Below are 10,877 nucleotides of genomic sequence, written 5' to 3'. Positions count from 1 at the left end.
TGAATTCGCATTTCGTGGAGCGTTTTGAAATTATGGAATTCCACCGGGTAGCTTATCACTGCTTAATCGTATAATATATCACCTAAACCTTCAATATCGCAGGTTAGATCTCAAAATAGTTTAGACGATGAAAATAACCAATTACTGTGCGTGTACAAACATATGCGCGTCGAAAACGCTTTTAATCGCATTAACATAGGTGGCGATTATTTTAGCAAGGCGCATTTCGCTCAACATTCGACACTACGAGTTTCTCGCTCAAATGTATTTGTCTCGGAACTCTACCGAATTTCTAGATAATTTTTCATGACACTCTTTCACTCGCATGGAAGAATTTTTAATAACGAACTTAATTTTAACTTGATATTATTCTTTTAGCGCGTTGGTTATTATCGAAACTGCGACAATTCCTTGTCGGTGACGAAGTTTCAACTGGAAGTGACCACGATAAAGATACTACTTTGCTGTAACTATTTAGACACGTAGTGGGGATGGACTCGACTCTAATTAAAATAAACGCACCTTCGTCTTAACAATTTGCATAAACAGGCCTCTACGGATTACAGATTAAGAAGATTAAATGGTAATTTAACATTGTACAAATTCAAGTATACAGTTTCCATTGTTTTCCTAATATATTCGATACATGATAAGAGAATAATTCCAATTGGAAAACATACAACGGAGTAAAAGAAGCAATTGTCCATAATTTAAACGAATAATGTGTATGGTTGTTAACATGTCTGTCTGCAAAAAATACTTTCAATTTAAAAAAGTTAAACTTTGCAGTGCGTAGGGTTTTTTAAGCATACGTATTGAAAGAATCCGGAAACACCACTGAAATAGCACTCCGCTGTTCAGCATATCCTTAGCGATACAAGTTCATTGACTTCTAGATAATTACCTGAAAGTAGAGGAGGGGTCCGTATCTATACTCACACTTTACAGGTAACCCGTCTTTATCCTTTTTTAAAAGGAGATAAGACAAACTAAACGTGAACATCTTTGCTGATAACCCACATTCACCGTATAAACTGTCAGCCAAAGTACAACAATTTCCCACGATGTAAAAATCGACACGACTCGGGAAAACTTTTAAAACTTTAGATCGTTGAAATTAAATGAACTTTTGTATAACCTGAGATGATTAACATATTTTACTACGTTTAAAAACTATTTTTTCACATTGGAACAGGGTAATTTGACATTATTTCACATTTTCCTTACACTTCTACGAAAGAAACCTGAAGCCCGTGAGAAGTTTCCATCCTGATTTATTTTCCACAAAATGTTGTCGTATTTAATCTTAAAACTTCAGAATACTATTATTCATACAAAGTAACATCTACTGGTTCACCATTTGAATATTCCAGTATTATAGTTTCGCCATCAATGAGATCATTGTTTTCAAAGAGTTCCACTAGTGTTACATCTAATCGTTCACAAACGGGATGGCCGGTATTGTGATGAAATATTTGTAATTTTTCTGTATTCGACGATTCGATATTATGTAACTTTAAACTTTTAACCAAAAAATCCACAGTTCTTCCTAAAGTCCAGTGAATGTCAACAAACACAGCTTTAGGTCGTTCCACATTTTTTGGGATTAGTCCATTAATGGGTGGATATGCGAGAAAATAACGCCTATCACTGGTCGGTATCTTGCTATTGCCTGTTGCTTTTCCCTTTATTCGCATTAACTGCACCTGAACACATTAAATGAAATAAAGCAAAATCAGATTCGCGCAACATTAACATTGTAATATTTTATCGTATCAAGGTATTCTTATCCTCCTTTATAAATTTTGATGCCCTTACCTTATTTGCGGTCGCCATATTTTTTGATTTCTTTAATCTATTCGTAATCTCGCGATCCACAATTGCCTTTGCCTTAGCATATTCCTCTTTCGGCACTTGCCATTTGCGGAGTTCCTTCAGTCTTGCGTCTGGATTAATTTCATAACACTGGTGATACCTATGAGATATGCAGAAATGCGAATGGCATTTCTCGCATTGCATTTCTATCGATGAAGTTTCTCGACATGATGGGAAACCACACAGATAATTCAATGGTTTCTCATTCACGGAGAGCAGCAGTGTCGATGACGAAGGAGTAACGTTATCGTGACAACTTGAGCAAGAATGCTGAGCTGGCTGTATATGTTCCTTGCAAAATACAACTTTACAGAAAGAACACGTGAATGGTAAAAAATCGAGGCAACCACACGTTACAAATCCACAATGGGTCCCCACTTCAGGAAATTCCATCGTCTTAATTAGGTTATGTCAAATCGGGTCAGTTGTGGGAAGACGTGGGCGAGTGCAAATGATTTTCACTAAGAGTACCAAGGGCCAGATTGTTCCACTTTTGCTCCAGTTCCTTTAAAGTCATGTGTGAATCGCCGTTGTCACTCTCGGGATCAGGCAATTCGGATATTGGTACCAAGATCTCGTCAATGGGCAATCGTTCTTTGCGCCAAGCTTCGTCGATCAGGTCCAACAATCTACCTTCTCCGCATACTTGACTATCCATTACTATAAATTGTCACAGTCTTATTTTTGAAACCATAAAACTTTTGCAAGATATAATTAAAACATCCATCAAGTTCTTTGTTTTCCTGTAATCAAACCTAAACGAAACAGAAAGCTGAGAGTCGGGAAGCAGAGCTACGAAACTTTTTGCGACACTAGCGCCTTTATTCCTGCGGATATTTTTTGTACCTCATCCACCATCGAGTGACGCTGCGCTCACGGCCGAATTCCCGATTTGTCCGATCTAGAGTTTTTAGTGCGTTATATTACCCTGGTAATATAACCGAGAATATAACCGACGAATAAATAATTAGAAATAGAAAATAGCCAGTAAGGAAAGAATCACAAATTAAAGGAACACTATTTTCGACTAATAAGTTAAGACCTCAGCTTTATGAATATTACGTATTAAAAGTAATAAATGATTTTTAGGAATTAATTTAAATACAAGTGCTCAGAGTTCTCTCAAGTTCTTTTAAATTCCCTAGAAATTTTTAAATTATCGTAACATTCTCGGTTACATACTTGAACTTAAATTCTGAACTTTCTCCTATTCTGCCAAAATTTAAATAATGCACGCAATTTTTCTCCCTTCACTTCCGCGCGATTTAAAAATCTCCGAAGATCGCAACAGAGCCACGAGGCGGAAGAGGGATTGCCGGAAAACAAAAAGCAGTAAATCATATCATAAAAATGAAGACGTGACGATTGAACTAGAAACGTGTGGTAAAATGCTGCTTTTATTTACCCGTAAGTACAGAATTTGATCGTCGTCGTGGCATCAAGCTTCTACTTCCGCAATCGAAAGTAGGTACGATTGCGCAACGAAAAAGCTGACGGAGATGTTTGGCTCGTTGCTCTTGGGCAAAAGAAACAAGCCAAGCATATGCCAAACAAAACGCGAACGTAGCTCCATAGGAAAAACAATTAAGTTACAAGTACTTCCGTCAATTAACGTAATCAACTTTGCCTAATATTTAATGACTAGACGAGACTCGCGGCGTGTCACCGCGCGTCGTGTATCTTTACGTCGTGTACGTCTACTGAAAGGCCCACGCGACTACGGCGATCGATCGTACTCTTGGCTAATTCGGACTGCAATTGGAATAGTCCAATATCTTCGTTTTCATCTCCACATCCCGGCCGATGGTCCCTTTAGCTATGTTCGTTGGTGTTCTGCAACGAAAGGGAATTAAATGAATCATCGACCAAGCATTAGACCAATGGTTCAGGAATTAATCTATACTTCTTGGATTTTAGATAAATTGTTAATAGACAATTTTGCCAATTGAAAAGGGCCTCCCCACGTGACACTCACCAAAACGGGATAGAGGAAGGTAGTAACCGAATCTTCCAATCTGCCAGACCTTGCTACACACGAGTAGCCCCCCATGTCTTCCCATCGTAGAGGGTCGATTACCAGCTCGCCGCTGCTGAGAGCCTTGAATCGCGGATTCTCCGAGGGATTGACGAGTTTTCCATTAATATCTAGCCAGTAAGTATGGGGCCGGGGCCTTCCACTGGCCCTACAGGGCAGGACGACTCTGCTGCCGATGAATGCCAACATTGTGGGGGCAAACATGGTGACAGTGGGTTGGCTCTCGGCTCCACAGCCGCTGTGGTTGCGCCCCGTGGTGTTTTCTACAAATTCATTGACCTCCACTTTAACCCCACGATTTGCGACCTTCTCCACAATTTAAGGAAACCGACTTACCGATCACGCGGAACACCAAGGGACTCGAGATAGCCGTCTTGCTTCCGGACACGGAGGCGCAATAGATATTACCCACGTCGCTTGGCGAGACGCAATCGATTACCAATTTTGAAGATACTTTCGCGATCGTGCCAGGCGATGACTTCACATCCGCTACGCTGTTGCCTATCAGCTCGTTTAACTGGAATGATGATAAGTAGTTTAAACTACCATCGAAGGATTCCGCGAACACATGGATTTATTAGAAATATTGTGAAAAATTTTAGTAAATAAGAACGGGATACATGCATGAATTTAAAAAAAATACCTGCTTCTGAGGATCTTCACCTCTCAACCAATAGATCTGGGGTGAGGGACTTCCGGAAGCTTGGCATTCGGTCACGAACCTAAATCTAAAAAATATTTATCCGTAAGTAATTGTACGTTGTGGTAATGAGACATTTCTTTTGGATTCGGTATACCTTTCGGGAGCGGTGAACACCGTTGGCCCTCCTTTGTAGATAAAAGTCCACTCCCTCGTGTATTCCTAAAAATTCGACACACGGTCGTGAGAATTTATTATTATAAATATTAGAAAATTCTAAAACCCCGAATAGACTGTTTTAGAGTTTTCCCGACAATGAACGTTCTATTTTCTGTACTTAATTTATTACTTAAACTTATTAGACGGAGTTCTCACTACCAATTGTTTAGAGTACTATGATAAACGGACCGCTTTATTGTCGGCATGTCTGGAAGCATCTCGGTCGTCGTGATAGATAACATCGTGAGGTGAGACCTCGCGATCCAAGGCATTTTCCTCGATAATCGATTGTTCGTCAAGAAGGTCCGGTTGTGGTCCATGTATGTACGTTAAAGGACTTCCGGTCACCGTGCCAATCGTTATCACGCATGCTAGGTAACTGAATAGCAGGCGCATCTAAAAAATAAATTATAAAGGACTTAATGACACTCACAGATAATTACATCTTTTACATTAAGAAGAAACGTTCGAATTAGGTGGAATTAATTTTTTAAGGAATTTAATTCTTTAGGTGGAATTAATTAATTTTTTACCGCAGACTCGGTGGTCATTGCAGTTATCGAATGGAACGTCTCATTACAGGCGTAAAGAAAATGAGCAAGAGATTCATGCAGAATGTACAATATTTTAATATATGAAGAGGAATAATCGGCCCATTTGCCGAAACCATTTTGCCACGTGGTATCGCAAAGAAATGCCGAGGGACATTTTCCACCCGTTATCGTCCAGCGAGTACTTCTTTATTCTAGTAAGATTCACTCGTGGACATCGGTACGGACCGCCTCGATCGACTGGAAAAATGTAGCAGACACCTGGAACGAATGACGATGCACGGCAGAGCCAACACCTGCGGGAGAGCGGAACGTCGACCGCGGCCGCGCCGAGAACGGTCTTTCCCGAAACCGATTAGATAGGCAAAGGGGCCATCTTCGTTGACGTCAGCAGAGCCCCCTTAGCCTCGGTCCGAGCATAACTCAAGGATTCCCCGTAAGTGGAAGTCGGCTCGAGCGTACACGGTGCGAGGTCCTGAGACCTCCAGCGTTTAACGCTTAAGGTGAAGAGAACCCCCCATCAAATCGAGCCATTCAGATAAGACGCTTCTTTTAAAAGAATATCCTATCCAACAGCCCGAAGCCTTGACACCTGACTCGCGAGCACCAGAGACTAACCCCGACACCTTGAAAAGTTTGGATTTTCGAAGAAGATTTTCTTTCACCTAGCTCACACCAGAACCAAAACGGCGTCTAACTCTAGTATTTCGATGGAAACAACGTACGGAGTGTGCCATTTAGTGCAATACCCAATATGATGAGTAGCTGCCCATATGAATCCGAACGTCGATAACGTTGGTATTTAGAAGGATTTTTTTTACCGACGTCGATGAAATTTCCTCCACGTGTTTCACTTTGCCTTAACTCCTTCCGATACCGGGTTACTCCTCCGGGTAACGTGCAGGGAATTCGAATCACCGGGCCTGTCTTCGTGGTCATGTACCTATTTGACGCGCTCGTAAGTCGTCCGAGCGATTACCGCACTCGTGATCGGACGATCGGCGCGTCCACCGAGCGAAAGCACGTGCGCGCGGAGTCGCCTCTCCATTCTGGAGAGTCCGAGAGGAGTCTTATTCACCTTTTATTATCAGATAATAGACGGAGCCCTGACACGAAAGACATTTCGAGTTAATGCAAATTTTTTACACCATCTTCATGCTCTTGCCCGCGAGTCTTAGAAGGGCGGATATTTAGACTCGACATGTTTTCACGGTGCAAAAGGTGACGATTATTTTTTTATAGGTAGAGCGGATACATCAGCCGGTTTTTCCGATTCCTCAAGTACAATGGCTTAATTTCCGGCTCTTCGAAGCTTCACCTCCAGAGTCGGTCGCATCGCACTGGACGGATCCGTAATCGGCAATCTCGGAAGAAAAGAGCCCGGTACGTATGTACGTACACGGTAAGAGAAGGAAGTAACGAGTCAAGAGGGCCAGGGCGATGATCGGCTCGAAACGAGGAACGGGACTTCCCGTGGATGTCGCGTGAATTTCACGTCGATTTCATGTAAATGTCACGTGGATGTTGCGTGAATGCAAACCTGCCGATTCGGTACACTGAGAGAAAAGAAACCGATTTAACGAAAGAAATATTTCTTCGAACGGTACCAAAGAAATATCATCATAATTCCAAGAATAATGATTTGCCTCAAATAGAATTGTCATAATTCCTAACAAACGTTGCGTCAATTACTCCCAGAATTAACAGGATATTTCTTTGACACTATTCGAAGGAATACATCCTCGATTCGATGAAAAATTTCTCCTCAGTGTAGCCATCGCAGTCGAGTTATCGGATTTCTTTACCGCCATCCCCTACTGAGCGCGTCAATCAACGACCACCTAAACAAGCGGTTTAATTGCCAAAAAGTAAATCCCACCACCCCGACGGAAAATTTACGTCGAATCGATCACTCGCGCCAACTCGATTCCGAAGAAACATACCAAGGGGACCCATGCGTGTACACTCGCCTCATTAACCGAAAGACGTCATTACAAGCAATCAGAACCCCACGTGTAGACGTCCCTAGAATTCTACACCGCCATTAACGATCACCCGCACCAATTACCATCGCCAACAGAAAAAAAAACGTTTCAGCGATTCGATGAACGCCTTTATACCATGGAAAAGCGATTAGGATGAGCTTTTCTCATTTCTTCCCACTTCGTGGATGGCGTTTCCTTTCTAGTAAGGTACCACGTAGAGGTCGTAGGAGACTCACCGTGAGATCGGAGAACGCCGTAACTGCGGTGGGTCAAACCGATTGTCAAGGATTAAGATAAAAAAAGATGACTTCCAACTATTGACAGAAGCGAAAGAAGAACTGGCTGGCGAAGGATCGCCATCGGCACATTTATACGTTTCAAATGTAACAATCGGCGTCCCTCGCTTCGGTTCCGACGAGCCGATTGGTCGAGGAAGACCAGGGTGGGGATCGGTTCCCGTGGCAACCAATTCAATTCGTTAGCCAGGCGCGCACCTCCGAGTATGCTCTCGCGGATGCCTGCGCGTGCGCCTGCGCGTTGCCTGCACGTTGCCCGCGCGTTGCCTCTCGTTGGGCACAGAGGTGCGCACCTACCGGTACGAACGAGTCCTCCGTTCCTAAGCCTTTCTCCGCTAAGATAGATATTTCCCTCATCATTCGACACTAGGAGTTCCTTGCCATTTCCATATCTGCCTGGTCCATCTCCGTCGCCGTTCTCGGGGCCAGCCAGACGATTGAAATTCTTAAAATGGGTAATTAATTAAATTTCCTCCGTTCCGGGTATTAGACGCGTTGGATTAAAAGTGACCCTCGTGGACGAGCCATTACCAATTCGCTCCTAACGAAATCGAAATTAATCGGGTCAGTCGGCGAGTCACGGTAGCTAACGTTACATCTAAATACGATTGCATCAGCCTCTCTCCGTTACGGAATAGCTCACGACTCGGTTGGGGTCGAGGAGCTATTTCCCTGTACAAGTGGACGCCGCGTTGATTTCGCCGGAAAACTTTAAACGGGGAGAAACGGACGGACCGATTCGTCGTCGGGCGTGTCGACTCATCTTCGGTGAATCGACCGCGACGGTGGCCACCGGCCGAAGGAGTTGGAATGTCAGGAGTTGGAAGTTGAGATCTCTATCTGAGAATGGTATACATCTCTAGTTCCCGGAACGATGCCGACGACTTCGTGGAGGGCTCGTGCGTCACCACGTTCGGAGGAGAGGTGTCCTGGTTCGCTTCGGTTCGGTTCGGTTCGGTTCTACCGAACCGTATTTCGCGGCTTTCGTTGGCCCGGCAGCCTCCTCCCTTCCGGCCATTTTATCCCATCTCGCCCTTTCGACCAGGCGAGTCTTCTGCTGATTTCGCATTTCATTTAGGAGTATTCTTTACGATACCGCGCGGAACGCGCTGAGATTTCGTGGATACCCAAATTGGCGCACAAGACGGCACCTTTTGGGAAAAACGAATCTTGATTTTTCGGCATCTCATTTAGGGGAGTCTTCTTTACGATACCGTGTAACACGCGCTGAGATTTCGTGGATATCCAAATTGGCGCACAAGACGGCACCTTTTGGGAAAAACGAACCCTGATTCTTCGGCATCTCATTTAGGAGTCTTCTTTACGATACCGTGCAAAACGCGCTGAGATTTCGTGGATACCCAAATTGGCGCACAAGACGGCACCTTTTGAGAAAAACGAACCTTGATTCTTCGGCACGTCATAGACGGCACTTTTTGGGAAAAACGAACCTTGATTCTGTGGCATCTCATTTAGGAGTCTTTACGATACCATGCGGAACGCGCTGAGATTTCGTAGATACCCAAATTGGCGCACAAGACGGCACCTTTTGGGAAAAACGAACCTTGATTTTTCGGCATCTCATTTAGGAGTCTTCTTTACGATACCGTGCGGAACGCGCTGAGATTTCATAGATACCCAACTTGGTGCACAAAACGGCACCTTTTGAGAAAAACAAACCTTGATTCTTTGGTATCTCATTTAGGAGTCTTCTTTACGATACCGTGCGAAACGCGCTGAAATTTCATAGATACCCAACTTGGCGCACAAAACAGTACCTTTTGAGAAAAGCGAACCCTGATTCTTCGGCATCTCATTTAGGAGTCTTCTTTACGATACCGTGCTAAATGCGCTGAAATTTCATAGATACTCAAATTGGCGCACAAGACGGTACCTTTTGGGAAAAACGAACCCTGATTCTTCGGTATCTCATAGACGGCACTTTTTCGGAAAAACAAACCTTGATTCTTCGGCACCTCATAGACGGCACTTTTTAGGAAAAACGAACCTTGATTCTGTGGCATCTCATTTAGGAGTCTTCTTTATGATACCGTGCCAAACGCGCTGAGATTTCATAGATATCCAAATTGTCGCACAAGACAATACCTTTTGGGAAAAACAAACCTTGATTCTTCGGCATCTCATTTAGAAGTCTTCTTAACGATACCGTGCGGAACGCACTGAGATCTCGTAGATACCCAAATTGGTACCTTTCGGAGAAAACGTACCTTGATCCTCGAGATGATCCTTAGGGAGGTTTCGCAATCGTCGATCCCGTGGCCCTATTTACCGTGGAGGCACTCGACGCTGAATCTTCGTCCGACTTCCCGTGGCGGTGAAATTACCCTGTACGAATTATCATCAGGCACATTTTTCGCAATCAATGAGCGCATTCAACGAGCCCGATCGGGCGGTCCGTCCATTGCGGCCGCGACGCCTCCGCCGCACCGGTAGAGACGCCAAGATCGATCGAGCGATTCGCTTACCAAGGATGCCAACTCGGTCGTCGCCGACTATCGAATCGATCGATCTGTCAGCGTGATTTTATCTCGGATTTATTGGATTTTGACCAACCGTCGTTGTAGCAGCCCGAACCGATTCGAATTATTCCTCCTATTTGACACATCCTGCCGAATTAGAAACCGTTTGAAGAACCAGTCCCGCGGTACCGGGAAATTCGATCACATCGACATGCGTGGTTTATACCACGGAGGAGAGGTCGTATACGTTTACGTGAGCGGAATGATATCCGAAGGTAGTTGCACCCGACTAAAACCACTTAAAACCAATCCTCGGTACCGAACCCCGGTGGTTCAGAAGTGGCTCGTTACGAGTTCTTATGCCCTTTCCACCTCGTCGCAAAGCTAATTTCTCTCTTTACAAATGCCGGTTGATTCTCGTTTCGACTGCCGTGTGATTGCGGCAATTTCATCAGCGAACACGGCAATAATGCGAGCCCCCACTGACCGAGTACCTTCCGTTGGCTTTTTCCAACAACGGGTCGAACATCCATCGAATAACCGTTTCGCTCGTTTTCTACATAGAAATACTTTTCTAGATAGAGTCGAAATACTCCCCGATTCGGTCGAATCAAATCATCGTCCCTGCGAATTGAAGGGTTACATCGCTTTTCAAAATCGGGGCTTCTTCGCTTCTTCCGGTACCGTCGTTACCGCAACATTCGGCGCCATTGTCGGGAATGAAACGTTTTCGGGAAAGCAACTTTCGATCAATTTCCTTGATCCTTACGCGGAACCGAACGGAACGGAACCGTTC

General features: G+C 44.0%; 3 protein-coding genes across 3 annotated transcripts; all 3 read right to left on the bottom strand.

The window, feature by feature from the left end:
- Window positions 1–1,134: 1,134 nt before the first annotated feature.
- Window positions 1,135–2,292, bottom strand: LOC105694466 (AN1-type zinc finger protein 1). The gene is made up of 2 exons (XM_012415154.2): window positions 1,819–2,292; window positions 1,135–1,706 (listed from the first exon to the last, which is right to left on the bottom strand). The coding sequence occupies exons 1-2, from the start codon at window positions 2,266–2,268 to the stop codon at window positions 1,326–1,328; spliced, it is 831 nt and encodes a 276-aa protein (XP_012270577.1). The 5' UTR covers window positions 2,269–2,292; the 3' UTR covers window positions 1,135–1,325.
- LOC105694467 (anaphase-promoting complex subunit 13) lies at window positions 2,275–2,634 on the bottom strand. Its single transcript, XM_012415155.1, has one exon. It carries the CDS (start codon window positions 2,531–2,533, stop codon window positions 2,297–2,299), a length of 237 nt encoding a protein of 78 aa, XP_012270578.1. The 5' UTR covers window positions 2,534–2,634; the 3' UTR covers window positions 2,275–2,296.
- Window positions 2,635–3,570: 936 nt separating this feature from the next.
- On the bottom strand, window positions 3,571–7,627 carry LOC105694482 (neural/ectodermal development factor IMP-L2). Its single transcript, XM_012415177.1, has 7 exons — window positions 7,542–7,627; window positions 4,959–5,165; window positions 4,708–4,772; window positions 4,554–4,638; window positions 4,247–4,427; window positions 3,851–4,173; window positions 3,571–3,708 (listed from the first exon to the last, which is right to left on the bottom strand). Exons 2-7 carry the CDS (start codon window positions 5,163–5,165, stop codon window positions 3,688–3,690), a joined length of 882 nt encoding a protein of 293 aa, XP_012270600.1. The 5' UTR covers window positions 7,542–7,627; the 3' UTR covers window positions 3,571–3,687.
- Between the last annotated feature and the right edge of the window lie 3,250 nt (window positions 7,628–10,877).

Source organism: Orussus abietinus, unplaced genomic scaffold (genome assembly GCF_000612105.2).
Source record: "Orussus abietinus isolate OABI.00-Male unplaced genomic scaffold, Oabi_2.0 scaffold90, whole genome shotgun sequence".
In the NCBI taxonomy this organism is placed as follows: Eukaryota; Metazoa; Arthropoda; class Insecta; order Hymenoptera; family Orussidae; genus Orussus; species Orussus abietinus.
The sequence above is the reverse complement of the archived record's forward strand: the minus strand, read 5'-3'. Positions and strand labels throughout refer to the sequence as shown.